The sequence below is a fragment of the Arachis hypogaea genome, chromosome 18, assembly GCF_003086295.3.
Source record: "Arachis hypogaea cultivar Tifrunner chromosome 18, arahy.Tifrunner.gnm2.J5K5, whole genome shotgun sequence".
Lineage (NCBI taxonomy): Eukaryota > Viridiplantae > Streptophyta > Magnoliopsida > Fabales > Fabaceae > Arachis > Arachis hypogaea.
The window spans coordinates 24,260,413-24,280,192 of NC_092053.1; the positions used below are offsets into that span (position 1 = coordinate 24,260,413).

At 32.5% G+C, this 19,780-nt stretch overlaps 2 protein-coding genes across 12 annotated transcripts; both read left to right on the top strand.

Moving 5' to 3' along the window:
• Window positions 1-1,122: 1,122 nt before the first annotated feature.
• Window positions 1,123-8,263, top strand: LOC112770933 (MLO-like protein 11). 2 transcript variants are annotated; one of them, XM_025815426.3, is made up of 16 exons: window positions 1,123-1,356; window positions 1,528-2,442; window positions 2,822-2,879; window positions 2,995-3,230; window positions 3,336-3,452; window positions 3,648-3,708; window positions 3,805-3,899; window positions 4,389-4,463; window positions 4,666-4,751; window positions 5,085-5,134; window positions 5,429-5,469; window positions 5,570-5,740; window positions 5,853-5,888; window positions 6,178-6,245; window positions 6,339-6,399; window positions 7,313-8,263. In XM_025815426.3, the coding sequence occupies exons 2-16, from the start codon at window positions 2,317-2,319 to the stop codon at window positions 7,709-7,711; spliced, it is 1,680 nt and encodes a 559-aa protein (XP_025671211.1). In that variant the 5' UTR covers window positions 1,123-1,356; window positions 1,528-2,316; the 3' UTR covers window positions 7,712-8,263. The 2 variants fall into 2 exon arrangements, with proteins under 2 accessions (XP_025671211.1, XP_025671212.1); XM_025815427.3 differs by having other exon boundaries at window positions 1,125-1,262.
• Window positions 8,264-8,718: 455 nt separating this feature from the next.
• On the top strand, window positions 8,719-18,486 carry LOC112773024 (putative nuclear RNA export factor SDE5). Of its 10 annotated transcripts, none has more exons than XM_029295298.2 (15): window positions 8,780-8,916; window positions 9,146-9,227; window positions 9,438-9,551; window positions 9,707-10,258; window positions 10,794-10,858; window positions 11,396-11,473; window positions 11,801-11,838; window positions 11,947-12,161; window positions 12,606-12,691; window positions 12,904-12,960; window positions 13,331-13,398; window positions 13,501-13,604; window positions 13,689-13,756; window positions 14,432-14,519; window positions 18,311-18,486. In XM_029295298.2, the coding sequence occupies exons 3-15, from the start codon at window positions 9,527-9,529 to the stop codon at window positions 18,349-18,351; spliced, it is 1,485 nt and encodes a 494-aa protein (XP_029151131.1). In that variant the 5' UTR covers window positions 8,780-8,916; window positions 9,146-9,227; window positions 9,438-9,526; the 3' UTR covers window positions 18,352-18,486. The 10 variants fall into 10 exon arrangements, with proteins under 10 accessions (XP_072080329.1, XP_029151137.1, XP_029151131.1 ...); XM_029295306.2 differs by having other exon boundaries at window positions 12,025-12,161; XM_025818062.3 differs by having other exon boundaries at window positions 10,794-10,819.
• Window positions 18,487-19,780: the final 1,294 nt, after the last annotated feature.

The following is a 19,780-nucleotide window of genomic DNA, read 5'->3' on the forward strand; positions in this document are numbered from 1 at the left end:
TTAAATTTGTTTTGAAAAAAAGTTATTTTTTAAATTCATCTCTAAAAAATTTTATCAATCAAATTAGTCTTTAAAGATGATAAATTAACTATTTTTGTCATTCCGTCACTCTGTTAACAATTTCTATCAACGATTAGTCATGTAAAATGTTAATTGACAACATAGATAATTTTTGACATATTCAATTGAACACTAACCAAATATATTTATAAAATTCTATCATTTTAGTCTATTTTTTTAATTACATAAATTCTATTTTCAATATAATCTAATGACTAAATTGATAGATTTTTTTAAACAGATTTGTTTAACGTCTAATTGGACATACTAAGTACCATATATACGTTAGTTAATATTCTATATCATCTTGATGGAAAGGAGCGAGTGATAAAATGACAAAAATAATTAATTAAAAATCAACTAATTTTTTAAAAATTAATTTGACTATTAATCCAAATTAAATTTTTATGTAGTTTAAAAAAAAAAGTAAAGCCTCACATGCAATTATTTTTATACGAAATTAATAGTTAAAAATTATTAAATAATAATATAGTTAGAGTTATCAAATTATTTAATAATTTTTAAATGTTAATTTTACATAAAAATAACTACGCGTAAATTTTTATTTTTTGAAAAACTTCTTCCAATGTAAACAATTTTAACAAAAAAAAAAATTTGTAATAATTGATTTAGTAATTGAATCTAAGATTTTGAAGTGACACAAAAATAACTTGATCCAAATAAAAAATCTTTTTTATTTTTTTTATTTTTTTTTATTTATTTATGGTTCTAAGAATCATACCGATTTGATCGGTTCAATCACATTAATTGAAAATCAATTATCAGATAAGTTCAATTCAAATAAAAATTTAGTGGATAACAAATCTTCGAAGAATAAAAAAACTGGCAAAAAAAAAAAAAACTATTAACCCATCAAACCAGGGCAGTTTTTTGTTAACAGTTTTACTTAAATATAATATAGGAAAATCTTGAAGTGTTTCGATACATCCGTATTTTAGAAATTTTAAATCGTTATATAATATATATAATTAAAATCAACAATTAAAAATGAATGAAATGCTGGTATATCCATATATTTGAAAATGTAATGATGTGGTTTGTATTTTGCATTGCATGTTAGGTACATTACATAGTTTTGCAATTGAGTTGGCAGGGAGAGAGACAACTGTGGCCCAGTGAAGAAGCAGAGAGAAAGGAAGATTCATGTTACTGACATTGCATTCCGCATTGCCATTGCAGCTGTAATACACGCGCTTTGCTTTCCCCCTTTCATTTTGGAATCTTAAATGTTGTTTTTTCCGTTGAACTCATTCATTGTACTTTAGTTGTTATTAGGTAAGTTGTTTGGTTTTGCTACATTTTCATAGCTCTACTCTCTCTCTCTCTCTCTCTTTCAGCCTTTGAATTGTGACTGTCACTCATAGAAGAGAGAGAGAGAAAGAGAGGGAGATCTGTGAAGTCTTCATTGTTTTCTTTAGCTGATTTTCTCTTGTAATGGTGAGACAGGTTCCATTGTGTGAGTTTCCTAGGTTCCTGACACTGTTTTAAGGTGGTGGGGTGTTTGATGTTGGAATAAAGCTGTGACCTTTCCACTATGATTTGAGGATGTTCCCTGACTCATCTTGCCACTGTTGCTGAACCATGACAAAAAGGGTAGCATCTTTTTTCTGAGATACAGAAATAGTATTCCATGTGTTTGATGAAATGTAATAGTCTTAAAGGAGCTTCCTTGAAGAAAGAAGGAGAAGAAAATAATCCTCCTTTTGTTGTTTTTCTTCTTTTGAAGTGATTGGATTGGTGGAAAACTAAAACAGGCCAAAAGGGTTTCCTTATTTCACCTTGTGTGTGGGGTTCTAAATTTGCTTTTTTAGACTCTTGAATTTATGTGGAGTGAAGAACCACTAAAGTTCCTTTGGGGGTGCTTTGCCTTGATTCTCTTTGTTGGCCATTGCCCTTGGTCAAACGTGGTAGACTGGTAGTTAAGGGTATCTTATATAATCTGTGTTGGAGACATTAGAAATAACAGGATCTTCCTTCTTTGTTACATCTAAATTAGGGATCAAGCTAACTAGCTGCTGATCAAAGACAGAACCAATTAGGATTTCTATTTGTGGGATTCAGTATTATCCCACTTAAGTTATAGTTTGATTAAGCACTGAATGTTTGTACAATTTGCATAGTTGATCTTCAATGAGACCTTTAAATTTAAGTCAGTAAAGTCTGAATAGGTTGGCCTGAGGTTTTTTAAGGCATAGTCATATTTGAGGTTTGGTCTGTAAATTTGGTTACTTCAATATGTCGGATAGTGTGCAAGAAGCGCGGTCGCTTGCCTTGACTCCTACATGGTCTGTTGCCACTGTGTTGACCATCTTTGTTGCTGTCTCTTTGCTTGTGGAGCGCTCCATTCACCGATTAAGCAATGTAAGTTTTCTTCTTAGAAGTTTTATTCGGTTTAGGATTGGTTTTGATGTTAACCTCTGTAACAAGGCTATCAAACTTGAGAGTTAGGTTAACTTGAATTGTGTAATCAACAAGTAAACTTGATCAGGGACCTAAACTTACAAGTTTACGAGTTAACTTGAGAGTTTGATAACCTTGATCTTTAGTTTAACAAAGATTTGCATAGCGAAATTGGAAGCCTGTTCAAGGCATTAAGCAAACACAAGCTGTGGAGTAGCAATGGAGGACCTATTGTAGGACTCGTTTTATGAATTGGAATGAATAAGCTAAATTTTGTGTTCAGTTTTGACATGAATTCTGATGTCTGTTTTTTTGTTCCTCTGGGCCTCTGGGGCTGCAGTGGTTGCGGAAAACTAATCGAAAACCATTGCTTGCTGCTTTGGAGAAGATGAAAGAAGGTACAATGCACTGAATTTTTCTTCATTGTGTTAATATTTTTGTTGCATGTCTCTTTTTCACTAATCAACTCGCTTTTTTCTTTCCTTTTTGTGTTTTGTATTTTGCTATCTTCAGAGTTGATGTTGCTTGGATTCATATCACTCCTACTAACAGCTACCTCAAGAATTATAGCCAATATTTGCCTTCCATCAAAGTTCTACAACAGTGCTTTTGCTCCATGCACAAGATCTGAGATCGATGAAGAAATGGAAGATAATGGCTCCGAAGGACGTAAATTATTGATGGCTTTTGCTTATCCAAGCTTAACTCGGAGGATGCTGAATGGCATGAATAGAAGCTCCTGCAAAGAGGCATGAACAACAGACCCCAATGTTTAAACTTTGGCTATTATGATTATTCATTAATTATTGCTCCAAATCAACGTGTGTCAAATTTTCATTTGTTATGTTTCTCAGGGTTATGAACCATTTGTGTCATATGAAGGTCTAGAGCAATTGCACCGGTTTATTTTTGTCATGGCAATAACACATATATCTTACAGTTGCCTGACGATGTTGTTAGCAATTGTGAAGGTGAGAAATGTTTCAACATTAATTTGAATTTAAATGGCATTGAACTGAAATTTGATGTTACAGAACACTATCACTTAGATGTTTACTTATTTATTTTGGTAACTATGTATTAATGTATGCAGCAAAAAATCTAAGTGTTATAATTTAGATTTCTGATTGGCATGACAAATTAATAACACCAATAGTTTAAAGCAGATTCATAGTTGGAGAGTGTGGGAGGATGAGGCTCATATGGATCAGCATGGATCTTTGGCAGGTAAGCACAATACTTCTTAATATGCATTTGTTGTTTGTAAGTGATTTTCTTTGTGTGCTGTTGAGAGTATATTGACTATTTCATGTATTGATGTAGTAATCACGAGAGAGTTGACAATGCGAAGACAATCGTCCTTTGTCAAGGTTCATACATCAAATCCAATGGCCAGAAATAGTTTCCTCGTTTGGGTGGTAATTACGTAACTCTATTTTGTTTCCCCATTAACATTTGATTTCATTTAATGTATTTTGTTGAATGTCTACCTTTAAGTTCTTGAATTCGTGCGATGAAAAATGGCATGTCTGAAAATACTTTAAATCAAAATATTCTGAAACAGAAAGATTTTGATAATCAGATGGTTAGCTGGGCCAGAATTTGATCAATTTGCTTTGCTTAATATATTTTGCAGTTGCTATGGCAAATGAAGTAGTAAAATATTGATAATTCACGTTACCTAATTGCATCATTTCTCATCACTTTATGCAAATTGTAACATCAAACTCTCTCTGTGTGAATCTTTGATATTTTACCTGATATTCCCAACTGCTACATTCATATGTTATTTCGTCAATCTACTTATGTCAATTGCATATAGTTGTATATTAACTTGATAAACTGAGGTTTCATTTTGACAACTTATTTGGTAATACTAACTAATTCTAAGTTTAATCAAATTGTAGACATGTTTTTTCCGACAATTCGGCCATTCGGTGGTTCGTGCTGACTACCTTACACTTCGTAAAGGATTTATCTTGGTACGTATGCAATAGCTTATCTTGGTCTAAATGGTTTTGATTTAAAAGCAACCTGAGTTTTATTTTACTGTGTAAATTAAATTCTTACTTTATCTCTGTTATGCAGTGCTTGGATCTCTGAATTTTCTAGTATTCATGCATCGCTAATTTTTTTTTTTTTTTTTTGGTACTCCTTTACTCAGTCTCTTTTCCTTTATGGCAGAATCACAACCTCACATTAAAATATGATTTTCACAGCTATATGGTTCGATCTATGGAAGAGGAATTCCAAAGGATAGTTGGTGTGAGGTTAGTAATGGTTGAGCATTTTTTGTCCTCATTATTGAGGAAGTCAATAGTACATGATCTGGTGTGACCTTTACATACTGTGTATGATTTTATTTCAATGTTACAGTTTGTTAAGAAATTTCTGGAAAAGAGTCTTCAGTTTTGCATTTTTAAGCAGTAGTTTCAACTTTTCTATTCTGATTCATTGCAAATAATCAATGTAAAGAGAAAAGAATGTACATTATTTGTATTAAGCATGTGTTGCATTAAGTCATGGTTATAGTTTTTGTTTTCCACAAATGTATTTTCATGAAGTTGAGAGCTAACAGTGTCTGTTTGTAAAATCTCTTGCAGTGGCTTACTCTGGGGATTTGTTGTTGCTTTCATGCTTTTCAACATTAAAGGTTAGTCTGTCTTTTTTTTTTTTTTTTTTTTTTTTTTCATAATCTTAACTTTCAAAATACACATTCCCTCCATTACTAAAACCGATTTGTATCTTTCTTTTGGCCAAAGCTTTCACTTTACTTCCATTTCTCTGTGAGATTACCTGAAACATAATTGTGGTCAGTTATTGAAGTAGTCAACCCAACTAAGAAGAATAACTTGCTGCTATTATATTGTGGTTTCATTATGTCTTTGTGTTGTCTTAGAATCTTACAATTGCTAATTAATTTATCCTTTTTCTCGGTTTACCGCAGGATCAAATCTCTATTTCTGGATAGCTATCATTCCTGTCTCGGCAAGTTATCTTTGTTATTTCCTTTCTTTCTTTAAGTTATTTTACTTTGTTGAACACTTTCTGATTACCGTGTCTTTTTATTTCTTGTGTTTATGAACAGCTTGTTCTTTTGGTGGGAACAAAGCTCCAGCATGTTATTGCAACGTTGGCATTGGAGAATGCCGGAATCACTGGTTACTTCTCGGGATCAAAGTTGAGGCCTCGCGACGAACTTTTCTGGTTCAATAAGCCTGAACTATTGCTATCCTTGATCCACTTCATTCTCTTCCAAGTAAGCAACAATAGTTTATCTGCTACTTTTGTGTTATTTCTAAATGAAATTTGTTTGTTTTTTCCCCTCCCAACTCTAGATGCATGTTCATTTCCTGGTTTTGTTTTCGCAGAATGCGTTTGAATTGGCTTCGTTCTTTTGGTTCTGGGTACTTCTCTACTTCCTTATCCATCTTAAGTCATAATTATTTCCTTCAACAAATAAGACAATAACTAGCTTTATATTTTCGATAAGCAAATGTTATAGCCTTATTCAAATTTTTTATGATTGACACGTTGATTTTAGTATTGCTTAAAAGCTTCTTTTTGGCAAGTTATTGCCACCTTTTTTCAGTGTTATCAGAAGTACTTTAGATATGATGAATCATCCATAGAATAAGATACTGAAGAATGGCATGAAGTTCTGTATGTACTAAAATGTCTTTTTTGTTATTGCAGTGGCAGTTTGGTTATAATTCCTGCTTTATCAGGAATCACATGCTTGTGTACTTAAGGCTAATCTTAGGGTATGCTGAAACCATGAGATCCTTAATTCCATTTATTTAAGATGTTAAAAAAGCCATGTGCCATTTTATACCTTTTCTATATAAACTTTGTAGGTTTGCAGGACAGTTTCTCTGCAGTTACAGTACCTTGCCACTATATGCGCTCGTTACACAGGTAATCCACGACCTAAATCGGTCGGTTTCTGTTGTATGTTTTCTGCTTTCAGGATTTTGTTGGTGGAAAATAGTGGAAAACAAGAAAATTTGTTTTCCAAATTTTTTAACCTCCATTATTTACTTCACAAAATTCAAAAAACAAGAAAACATAAGTCATGCTGACCCTATAGATCTGTTTAATTCAAGAAGATATTTTCTACGTTCATTCTTCAATATTCATTGGCAAAATATCAGATTGTTTTCATTCAAATTAATTTTTGTGCATCGACATCATAGAAAGTTCCACATTATACTAAGTTGGCATTTTTATCCAATTTTGTTAGTGGGCATGTAAACAGTGAGTGAGAAATTAGTTCCTGATCAAACCAAACAAAATCATTATGATATATCCGACTATATGACATGTTTTCAGTTGTGTGTCTCAAAAAGTCAATGATGGCACACCTAATTCCAAGGCTTCATTAGGAACCATGTGTATGTGATGCTTTTAAGGCATGGAGTTGGTTTGAGTGAATCATTCAAGTTCAATTTCGATGTACTAAGTTAAAGAATTTTACACTATTATCTAATAAACTTTTTCTTTTGGATCACAATTCGCGTTAGTCGTAACTGAGTGTAAAAGGAATTACTTTTACACTCTGGTGAATGGTGTTTTTCAATGAAGAGTGAAGATTGTTCTTTTTACAATAGGAAAAAAAAAATATTTAAAAAATAAAGACATCATATGCAATGCACACTCCTTTAAAAAATTTTGTTACAATATTCACTCTTCGCCAAATTTCATTATTCACCATAGAAATCCCCTTAAATATGTGTAAAACATTTTAAACTGCATAAAGTTAAATCTGAATCACTGGATTCTTGCCACTTTTATTTCTCATGCAATAAGATCTTTCTATGTTTTTTTTCAGATGGGAACAAACTATAAGGCTGCATTGATTCCACAGAGGATAAGGGAGACAATCCATGGATGGGGCAAGGCAGCTAGGAGAAAGAGAAGGCATGGTATGTTCGCCGATGATTCCACCATTCACACGGACACGAGCACTGTACTATCTCTCGAAGAAGACGATAGAATGGTTGATATCCCTGAAACTGGTACTGACCATGTCACTGGAACTGAAGTAGAATTACAACCCGTAGCAGCTGCTACGGCTACTCCTTCGCCGCCAGCTGCAAATGAAGCTTCAAGTAGGGCTGCCACACCACTCCTTCGACCATCGGCTTCAATATCTTCGTCGGGACCATTCAGTTTGAGAGCAGAATCTATTCCAAGATGTTCTTCTATGCCAATGCCAAGTGGAAGGTAATGAGCAATGAATGAAAGGAAAAAATAGCAGCAGCAAAGAATAGTAAACGGGTACATTAATAAAAATGGCTTTGTTGTATAATTCAGAAGCTAAATTATAAGGTGATTACTTTTGGTTACAACAAAAAAATGCAATTTAGAGGGTTAGGTATCAGGTCTCTTTTGGTTACAAACGGTTTTGCTAATCCTTGTGCTAAGGGCATTGGCTAAAGAATCTAGAGTATAATACTTTTGAAGGAAAAATAAATTTCCTAGAAGTTTCAAATGTGTTAATTGCCTTAGAAATTTTAAGAAAACTTACCCTTTATTTTTTAGTCTCTGCCCTTAGAGCAATTCTTTCCAAAACCTTTTACCATTTACTAATTTTGTGTGGGACAAATGTAGAATGGGAAAGATTTGTGCTGTTGATGATGCCATGTTGCGACTTTGTGGAGTATATGGACCAAGTATATTTGTATATTTAACCCTTTTTATTATGTTTTGAAAGAATGTATATTAAGCTTTAATAGAACTACAAAATGGGAGGAAGCAATCTTGAGATTAGTGTTTGTAACTTGGGAGTAAGCAATCTTTGTTAGTGTTTGGTTGAGTGGCAAAATATGGTGCTTAATATGGTCATTTCATTACACTTTCAAAAATTTATTTGTCCAAGTGAAAATGACGGATTTGACAAATGTAGGACGTTTGGTTTTGAAAACAAGACAAGCAAAAATTAGTGTTCTTATATTTTGTTTGGTAATAAATTAAAATAAATTATGAAAGTTTAATTTATTCTTTTTTTTGTCATTTAAAAAATTTGGAAAGAAAATATAATAATAAAAAATATAATTATAAAAAATAACAAGAATAATAAAAAAAATAAAAAATAAGTTCTCTTGTTAGTGAATATGTATTTTTTTTTTGTTATGATAAATATAAAATATAATAATTCAGTGTTTTTGAACATACAATACTTCTGTCTATATTTCATCTATCAAACATAAATTTGTGTGAAACTTAATTTTTGGAGATCTATTGAAGTATATACTCTTTTTTCTCAGTATACTTGTACGTTTGCTGGTACATGTATGCCTTACATACTCATATACTTACATACCTGCATATCAACCACTTTCCACTTAACGATTTGAGTGTTTTGGTCACTTCGTATTCCTCCAGCGGAATCATCACAAGCTTCCGCCTTCCGCTACCTAAAATAGTCAATAGGTTATAGGTTCTCCCTTAAACGCTGCCGTTTCATTCTCTTACGTTTTCTTCCCTCTTTCTATTTCTTTTTTAATTGAAACTTGAAAATTTATATATCAACTCGCATTTTTGCGTTTCACTTGTTCTGTTTGTTTGGCTGCCGAGAAAATTAAGGAAAATTTAAGTAAGAAATGTTTGATGAAAAATCAAGGACTTTAATGATACTAATATTTTCTATCACTGACGCCAGCATTTCCAAATTTGAGTTACGTGAAGAATAAGGCTCCTGTATCATAGTTTGCAGCGTAATCTCTGGAATCTTTTCATTTAAGGTGATTATTATCATTTTCCATGTGCTTTCATTCTTCGGTTTTGCTTCTTAGATTGCTCGGAAATTAAAAGTAAATTGTAATGAACATTTGACGAAGGTTTGAAGCCTTACGTAATTGATAAAGTCAAATTGTAAGCTGAGTTTTTTTTTTTTTACTTATTATTATTTTGTAATTTGTATGAACTTACATTCTTCGGTTGTTTGGTAGCAGAGAAAATAAAGGAAAAGTGAAGTAAGAGACATATGATGAAAATCGAGAGACCTTAGCTGCTAACAAACACTCTAGTCTACTGCATTTTCATGAGTTACTTGGAGAATAGTCATTGTAATCTCTTCTTCATTTTTTTTTAAGAAATTAAGTTTTCTTAGGAAAAGTAGCTCCACTGTGATCATTGTTGCTTCTGTTCAAGCTGTTCTTGACAGACATGCTAAGTGCATGATTTTCCATTTCTTTTTGCTTGCTGAGATTTTCTATTACAGTGGCTGGAGAGAAGAACATTTTGAAAATGCCTCCCTACTCTGATGTTGAAGAAAGGGACCTCAGTGTTCTGCTTGAATCTTTTGGTTCTTTATTTTCTCTGGAGGACATAGCAAGTGCATATTGTGAGGCGAAACGCAATGTTAATATGGCTGCTGAGATCCTCTGTGCCTCCTCTAATAGTGATGAGCTCAAGGGTACAATTTCTGAACCTACTAAAGTGTCTTCTGCAAGTGAATTTCCAAATTCCCTTCATGGGAAAAGGAACTCAGGTGCAGTGAAATCAAAGCCTCATCGTGTATCACTTGGCACTGTCTCTGGTGTTGTTGGAAAGGAGTACATTCACCCGAAGAAAATGCCGACTCAAGGCGTGAAGAGCAAACCTTCGAAGATAGATGCAAAGGAGCTGCCAGAATCAGAGACATGGAGTGAAAGGGATTCACTGAAAATTGAAGCAGCAAAGGGCAGCATGAGGGATGATGTTGTAAACTTCCTCTTTCAGATGCTTGGAGATGGCTTTGAGCTTGACAAGGATAAGATACATGATGTTCTTGGTAAATCTTCACTCATCATAAATGGAGAATGAGTTTGATGCTTATTGCATGAAGACAAGTAGTAATGATTGTATTTTAACTATGTATACTCATTTTGCATGGCAAACCATATTGATTCCATCAATGGATGGCTATGAGTGAACTTAGGTAATTGATGATGGATGAGCGGTATGGAGTTCCATGCAAAATGAGTACAACCACCATTTCTCTATTAGAACAGTGGGTTACAAGTTGTCATGATTGTCTTTTACTCGATGCATCAATTTGGGGTAACATATCAACAGAGCTTTTGTCATATTTTCAGTGTCCTGTAGCTTTTTTACTATGACCTTTCATGTTCATTCTACCTATGCCCTGCTTTTGGTACGATAGCTCTCTGATTTTAGTCTAGACTTGACCATGCTATATTTCACAAATTTATTTCTTTTGCGACAGTCACATTTTTACAATTTCACTATATTAATAAATGCTCTTTGTTAATATTTTGTTTGACTATGTGGTTGATAGATGACAAATTGATCTGTGGTATTTGCAGGCCTCTGTGGATATGATGTGAAGAAGGTACACGTGATTTTACCTATTTGCATTTTGGACACTTTGGTAATCTCCTTTGGGCTTAGTTACATGAACACATACTATATTCTCATTGAAGTTGCCACATCAACTGTTAGTTGCCACTAAGTATCATATTGCATAGAGCATAATCTTTGACAGAAAAAGTTGTTTTTAACAAGCTTAGAAAATGGTACCGTACGTAGTTTGTTCTGTTGGCAACTAAATAAGTACAGAACAACATAGAATAGGTTTTAGCTTTCATTTTCCTCCATTTTTGATAATGTATCTCTTTAAAGTTCAAATTTGCTGAAATATTTTCTATTAAGCAGTGAACCTTGTGATGACACTGATTAAAATAGGACGTGCAAAGGAAGTGATTTTGAGAGAATGAGTGGCAACATATGTCTATGATATGTATTGTTTTGGTCAATAACTGAGTTGTAGAATAAGTCCAAATTCTACGATCAAATATCATTTTCTTATGATCATTTAGGTCATTTTCTTCCAAAATCCTCTCCATTATTTTAGTTAAGTGAAAAAATTTCTCTATGATACAAGAATTGATTTGGAGTCGTTATGCAGACAATGGAGGAGCTGCTTGACATGTCAGCTTCTAGATTGGAGAAAGGTGATGATGATCACGGTCTGGCTGGTGAAAATGTAAGGATTCGGCTGAAAACCTAAAGTATAAGTTATACTTGTATGGTTTGCATTATTTGATTGTCAATTGTGATTGGGATTATTGATGACCCTGCACTGGCATGGGCTAATTTCAGCTATTCTCGTGTATATTCTGTTGTAATGCTTCTAATCTTTAAAATCAATCTACCCTCTTATTTGGAGCAAAATCCATCCTGTAAGAAGTTAAAACACATTATGCTTATTGACAATCCAATTGAAATTTGATGTGCCTTAGGTTTTAATATAAACATTCATTCTAGTTTTCTTATTTGGTTTTCTTTTTTATTTATTTGTGTCTTCTGACAGTTAAAAGATCAGCATCCAGATGTAAGCTCTGCATCCAGGTGCATCATTGTCAATGCTTGCTTAGTGTTTCATCTTAAGTAATTGCTTTCTGTTTTTATATTTTTCATGTTCCAACGTGCTTTACTTCATGTGGACATTCTTTGCAGCGAGAAAGAATGCAATTCAATTGATAAAGTAAGGCTTCAGAAAGAAATCTTAGGATCATTATTTTCTTTTCCACAAAGGTCTGAAGAACTGCCAAAGCATAGGCTTCCAGTGAGATCAACCCCATATCGTTATGGTAGACGAGTTGTAAGAATTCCAGATGATACCCCAAAAGTTCAGCAAAGTACTACTGTAGTGCCACAAGTTGTAAAGGAAGGTGTGTTGACGATATATGCTTTACCAAAATTAAGAAATGATGAGAATATAATAAAAATCTGGTATTAGTTCGATGATTATTCTTTGGTGTTTCCAAGACTAGGACCCAGACAAGATAAATATCTCTATAAGAGTTTCATATGATTAACTGAGATGCTTTCGCAGATGGAAAATTAGTTTCGTAAAATAATAACATATCCTTCAAGTCACATGCCACACCATATCACTCACAACATATACGTTAAGCTTTGTGCCAAGATCTTAGGTCAACTTACTCTTTCTCATGTTAGCATTGTGGTTTTGTAACATTGCTGCAATACAGGAACGACTCTTTCTATGCAAAATCCTTTTCTTCTGTATTGATTCATTGAATCTTGTTTCTGAACTCTGTTTAAATGTATTTATTCTGTTGTTAATTCTCTTTGCCACATTACTTCAAATGCAGAGAGCGACGAAGATGAGAATAGCTATAATGTGCTGCGTAGAGCAGTGAGGGAAAATTGGGCTACCATGAAAGAATACTACAGTGCTGTAAGATTCTTTCCTTTGCTTTTCCTTGATATTTCTAGACACACAAAAGTAAAAAATGTTTCTATGTAATGGAACTTGTGGACTTGCCAGGATCAATAGTTGCGATAGCAGTTGCCACTGTTTTCATACAGGAAGATGTCATGGCCTTCTTTTCTGCAGAAAATGCTAAATGTGGTTGGTAAGCCGTGTTAATTATCTCGGCTGTTTTGTAGGCTGTTGATGCATTTGCTAAGGGTGATTATGCACGGGCAGACAGACTTATGGAACAGGTATAGATGAATCTTGTGATTTGTTCGTTTTTATTTTGTCCTTGCATTTTATTTTGAATCTGGTATTTTCGGATATCTCCTGTTAATAATTCAATTCTTTCTTGTGTCACTGTGTGTGTTTGAGTGCACGCTTTAGAGGTTTATAGGATGCAATGATATACAGAATGTATGTTCAAACTGTCTTGTTCTTTTTCAAGGTGTCTAGTTTGTGTTCTATGGCTGGGTGCTTTATTAGTGGCTATCTCAAGGCAATTGGGTTTTATTTTCATATGCCATTGGAGCTATATGTCAGTATCATAGATGATATTTACTCATCATCCATGCATTTGTTGTCGATTTTCGATTGTTTACAAACTTCTTTAACGTACAGGGACACTTTTATAACAGAATGGCTCGAGAAGCAGATGAAAAATCTGCACAAAAGCTTCTTCAGTCTAGGTAAGTAGTCAAAATAAGTAAATAAAAAAACGATGTCTTAAATCATGTGTACTTTGGTGTCTCATTGAAAAAGAAAAAGCATTTGTTGAATTTTGATGGCAGTGAATCCAATGATGATGCTATACCTCTTGACTTGAGCGAACATGAACCAAAGGAAGCCCTTCGTCTTGTCAAGTTTCATTTGACTACTCTCTCTGGCATTCATTGTAAGCTTAGGCAACTAACTCTTTCCTTCCAAGTTATTTGATTTTCAAAGGGGTTTCAGACCTGGTACTTGTTTGGCATTTCAGCAATCAAGTACCTTAAAGTCATAGTTGGGACAGGAGATGAAGATAAGAAAGGAACAAGGAAAAAACTGGTAAGAACTTGATAAATTTTCTCAATTTGAAAAGTGTCCAAGTAGACATGAACTTTTGGAGTTCAAAAAATATTTTTGCTAATGAAAGAACTTATCACTCTTATCTTCCTACACATTTTGGTCAAATTAATCTCAAATCACTCAACTTATAAAATATACATTGTCATCCTGAGGTTCAAGTAACATTATATTTGATATTCTTATATTTTGAAAGGCGTAAGACAAAATGTTTGACAATTAAGTATTAAACTCTCCTAAAAAGAAATTTGGAAAAAAATAATTTGCTTGAGGTGAATTTCATAAAATTTTGAAAAAGTTAAGTATAATTTATAATTTAGTGTCTCTAAAGTGATGTGAGGACTAATATATCGATTTTTGCCTATTATTTGATTGGCATTGATAAATTTATAAAGCAGCATCATTTTAATATTGATAAGTTTTAAACTGTTCGATAATAGTGCTATCATGCCATAAGGGAACTTAAAATGCATATGATAAACTCATATACATGTATGATACGTGTATATCTTAGGAATTTTTAAATCTCCTAAACCAAGTTAAATAATTCTTTTACGAGGTAGATATTGAAAATTGTTTCATTTTTGACGAAAATGCTTTGTGGAGCATTTTGCTCAATCGATTAAAAATTAAAGATATTCGTAATTTATGTTGTAGATTATTAAGCAGCTGAGCAAGAATTCCATTCAATGGACCGAGGAAGACAACGGTAGGATCCTACGCCTCAAACTGGACGAGATTGATCGTAAGACCTTGAATTTTGCCCAAAAGAATTAATATTTGTGAATTTAGCTTAGTCCTTTAAAACTTGAAAAGTATATTGATATCAAATTGTAGTCTTTCGTAACCGATGATATCAGATTATTGTTAAAACATTCAGTAAGTGTTTGCACAATCAAATCAATGAACATGACAGGATAATGTACTTTTTTTGAACATGTGAGAACCCAGATTCTATGCAAAAAATAAAAGAGTTCAACTTGATAACTAATTATTTTTCAACTAATATCAACTAACTTTTTTAAAATTATTTTTTTAATTATAAATTTTACCTTAAATCTTAAAAATAATATCTTTTAAAGTAAAAAAAAATTAGTAAATTAAGAAAGTGAAAGTCTAATTACTCTTAAATCAAAGTTGTGAAATTCACACATAATAGAAGTTATAAATCTTAAACTCAATTCTAAATACTAAATCTTAAAAAAAATGAGGGTTAAAAAAATTTAAAATAAAAAAATTAATTAATATTAAATAATTAAAAATTAATTTTCTATGCATGTTACCAACTTTTTGAAAAAGGAACCAATAATTTTACGGTTTTACTTGAGAACCACTTAAGATTGTAGACAACTAGAGTCAGTTAGTTAAAAAATAGGTTTGTTATAAAAAAAGAGTAAAGTATACTTTTTGTCCTTGAAATTTAGTAAAAATTTTAAAAATACCTCTAAATTTTATTTTGTTTCAATTTTGTCCCAAAAATTTTTTATTTGTATTAAATATACCTTCGACGGCTAAATTTTCAAAACAATTAAGATCAATCTAACAATAATGTATGAAAATTATGCTTGATTTTCTTGTGTTGGTGGTTGTTCTTATGAAATTATTGTTGAATTGGTCTTTAATTCTTTGAAAAATTAGCCGTCAGGGTATATTTGATGCAAATCGAAAACTTTTGGGACAAAATTGAAATAAAATAAAATTTAGGGGTATTTTTGAAACTTTTGTCAAACTTCAGGGACAAAAAATATACTTTACCCTAAAAAAAAAAGAAATAACTCTCGTATTACCTTAATTTTTTGAATTTTAAAATTAAAAATATGAATTGACTTATGTTATAGTTGGCTTTTTAGACTTTTTCATAACTTTTAATTAAGAGATATTATGATGTTACCTATCTTCACCGTTAAGAAACAAGAAGAAAACAACGTAAAAATATAAAAAAAATACGTAGTAATTTTGGAGTATGTCTAAAACAAATACAATAATTTTGTGCACATTAGATGTGCAATATTTATATAAACTATCATATTTCATTAATGAAAATCAAAGACTAATATAATAAAAGAAAAGTATTGATAGACCCTAATAAATATAAAATATCCTAGTACATAAATAAATATATTTTAAATGACAACATAATCTTTTATGTTTAAATAAATAAATATAAAACACATAAATACAAAAAATATGAATATTTTTTATTCGTTAAGATTAATTATTATGCAATAAATTTTTTATAATATTAAAAGATTATATTAAAATAATATTTTAAACTGTAACATAAAAATATAAAATAATTAAATTTTATTTTATATTACTTGACAAATAATTAGATTATTATATTCAAAACTTATTAACTAATTATTTTGTTAAAAATATTATTATATAATCTATCTTTATCAAAATATTTATGAAATTTAAAATATTCACAATTTTTTTTAAATCACTCATTATCTTTTTGCACATCTTTTTTTTTCTTCCAACACTATAATTTCAACCAATCACCAATTAATATTGGCTGTCTACATCGACCATCTATTGTTTTGGTAATCCTAAATTCTAAATTTTAAATCTTAAATCTTAAATTCTATAACTTAAATTGATTTTATTTTATTTTATTTTAAAATTTTTTACTTGAATTTTTTATATTTTTATTATTTTTAATTTTAAATATTTTTTTTGTATTTAATTATTATTAGTTAATTTATTAATTGAAACAGTGTTAGATCCTGAAACCTTTTTCAATACAGATATTAGTTTCTATAATTGTATTAGTTGCCACACCATAGTATTATTCATGTATAAAGGTTATTTTTTCTGACGGTAACTAATATATAGAAAAGTTAACAAATAAGACAAATTTATAAAAATGAACTTACTATGTGAAACCTACGTTATACATATCAAATAAAGTCAGAAAATTAAATTTCACAAATATTTTGAAAAAAAAAGTATATTATATAATAATATTTTTAACAAAAATAGTTAGTTAACAAATTTTGAAGATAATAATTTAATTATTTGTCAAGTAATATAAAATAAAATTTAATTATTTTATGTTTTTATATTGGAGTTTAAAATATTATTTTAATATTATAAAAATTTTAATAATTAACTTGGTGAATAAAAATACTTATATTTTTAATTAATATGTTTTATATTTATTTATTTAAAAAGAAAAAATTATATTATTATTTAAAATATTATATATTAAAAAATATTTATTTATGTATTATGATATTTTATATTTATTAGAATCTATTAACATTTTTTTATATTAGTTTTTAATTTATATTTAATAAAATCTAATAATTTATATAAATATGATACATTTAATATGCAAAAAATTATTGTGTTTGTTTTAGATATATCCGTAATTTTGTACACATTTAATCAGTCAACAAGTCTCAATTAAAAGGTCGCGGGTTCGAGTCTCCTATCTTTTCAAATTTGCCAATGAGTTATAGCTCAAATGGCATAATCTCCTTATACTCAATTAAGAGGTTGCGGGTTCGAGTCTCCTATCTTTAGTGGAAAAGAAAAAATCAGTTAACAAGTCTATTCAACTAAACAAAGACTACGATCCAATAGGGTTTAAATTCTTTAGCTGTACAAAACAAGTCAATATGTGCCATTGAGATTCTATCACCCCGCAGGGTAGAGATGTCAATGGGGGCGGGGCCCAGGTGCCTTTTTGCTCGCCGTCCTTGAATCCCAAACTCCCATGTTCGATCACCAATCTCTATGGGAGAATATCGTGTCACATTCGAGTAAATACCCATAGTAGTCCCTGAGATTTACACAATTACTCATAGTAATCTCCAAGATTTCGATTTTTCTATTGTAGTCCTCCAGATAGAGCTCCGAGCACTCAAACTAGTCCCTGGCCATATTTCAGGTAATGACTCATCACCAGAACGCTGACGTGGCCTAAGATTGCCACGTGGGACATGTCCAAAACGACGTCGTTTTGGGTTTGGCGCCCTTGAAAGCCAAAAACGACGCCGTATAGTTGTTACTTAATATGAAAAACAGTTTTCTCCACCAACACAAACACTTTGTCTCTTCTTCTTCCACCCTCTGAGTTCTTCTTCATCTCCCCAACAATGGCGTAGCCATAGGGTTGTATGTGCTGGGTTAACAAAAATTTGAGAGAAGAAATCATCTTATCAGAAGTTGTTGTTGCTCTTCCCTTCCCTTCCTTCACCACAAAGACGAGGTTCTGACGTTGTGATCGGACTCAAGGTAACCTTTTTTTTTTTAAGTTTGCATTTTGAATACAGTGTTGGTTGATGATAGCATTGGTCAGTGTTGTTGAGGTTCTGGAGTTTTGGTGTCATTGTAGTGTCTAGGGTTTGAATGTTGGTTGGGGTTTGTGGGGTTGCTGTAATACCCGAATAAAACAGGGAAGAAACAGGGATTAGTATGGAGGTTTGGAAAAAAATATTTTCTTCTGGTGAATATTTTTCCTTTTTAATGCATGAGTAGGCTTTCAAATTCTCCCTATGTATTGTAAAAATTTTAAATTTCTTGCAGATGGAGGAGAAGTTGGACATCATGTTTCATCATGGGGGTGACTTCAAAAAAAATACAGAAGGAATTATGATATATTCTCCGGACAATAAGGCCTATTTAGGTGATCTAGACACTGATACTCTGGATGTGTTCTACATACGGAACTACCATAGGGAGCTTGGGTACAATGACATTAAACAGTGCTGGTGGCATGTTCCTGGAAAATGTTTGGAGAAGGGGTTGAGAAATGTAAACAGCGACAAAGAGATAAGAGAGATGGTGAATTGTGCTAGGACAAATGAGGGATTAATTGATATATATTTCGAGCATACAGTGTCAGTGCCAGAGGTGTTAGAGGGAGATAACACAGTTTTGTACTTGGATGATCATGGTGGAGAGGGATGTAATGCAGGTACAGATACTGATGTGAGTCCCCCAGTTACAGAGACTCATGCAATCATAGTTGCTCCTCCTATCCCTAAGGTTGTACCCAACACTTCTTGCAAATCCAGTCCCAAAAAAAACAGAACATCTCCACGGCAATCACAACCATCACACTCCAAAACTGCCAATCCTTCCAAGACAACCAAACCTGTGAAGAAGAACAACTCCCCAAAAGTCACCAAGCCCACCAAGCTCACGAAGCCCACCAAGCTCACCAAGCCCACCAAAATCAGCCAGCCCACGAAATCCAGTCAGAACACCAAATCAGATAGGAGCAAGAAGCAGAAACTGTCCAAGAGACCAAGTATTTCCAGGAGACCCTGTACACGGTCTGCTGCTAGAGGATTTACTAGCAAAGTGTTTAACAATGAAGTTCCCTTTGATGTATCTTCTAACTCCTCTGATAGTGAAGAGGATAGCATGTTCAAGCCAGGTCCGGATGAGAGTAGTTCCTCTGATTCTGAGGCTACAGGGAATGATCCTAAAACTGGGAGTAGGATTAGGAGAAACATGATACATGCTACGGTGGGTAAGAGAAATATTAATCCACTAGGTAAAGGGAAGGAGAAGATATTACATGAAGACGATGGTTTGGTGGAGGAGGTGAGCGACGCTGAGGTTGACCTTGCGTTTGTGGGTTGTGTTCATGAAGGGGTAGAGGATGGACTAGACCCAGGTGTTGACTCAGATGGCACCAATTCTTGGCACTCGGAGGAGATGAAGACGCCTCCAAACTCAGAAGATGAGCTGGAGGAAGGAAATGAATCTGAAGAGGCAAGTTCGCTGTTTAGGGAGGGTGCAAGGTTTGGAGAGCTGCACCTTGAGGTAGGCATGAAGTTCGGAACTAAATGGGAATTTAGAGAAGCTGTGAGAGAATATACAATCCAAGAGGGAAGGAGCATAAAGATAGTGAAAAATGATAACATTAGGTGCAGGGCGGTGTGTAAGGTGAAAGAGTGCCCATGGGTGGCTTATGCATCAAGAGACCATGAAGACACATGTTGGCAAATTAAGACATTCAATGATGACCACACTTGCCCAAGAGAG

Coding starts and splice junctions, on each gene's coding strand:
- LOC112770933 (XM_025815426.3), top strand. CDS start 2,317: ATGTCGGATAGTGTGCAAGAAGCGCGGTCGCTTGCCTTGACTCCTACA. Junction 3,231..3,335: donor ATAGAAGCTCCTGCAAAGAG/GCATGAACAACA, acceptor TATGTTTCTCAG/GGTTATGAACCATTTGTGTC. Junction 3,453..3,647: donor TGTTGTTAGCAATTGTGAAG/GTGAGAAATGTT, acceptor AGTTTAAAGCAG/ATTCATAGTTGGAGAGTGTG.
- LOC112773024 (XM_029295298.2), top strand. CDS start 9,527: ATGAGTTACTTGGAGAATAGTCATT. Junction 11,474..11,800: donor ACGGTCTGGCTGGTGAAAAT/GTAAGGATTCGG, acceptor GTCTTCTGACAG/TTAAAAGATCAGCATCCAGA. Junction 12,162..12,605: donor GCCACAAGTTGTAAAGGAAG/GTGTGTTGACGA, acceptor CTTCAAATGCAG/AGAGCGACGAAGATGAGAAT.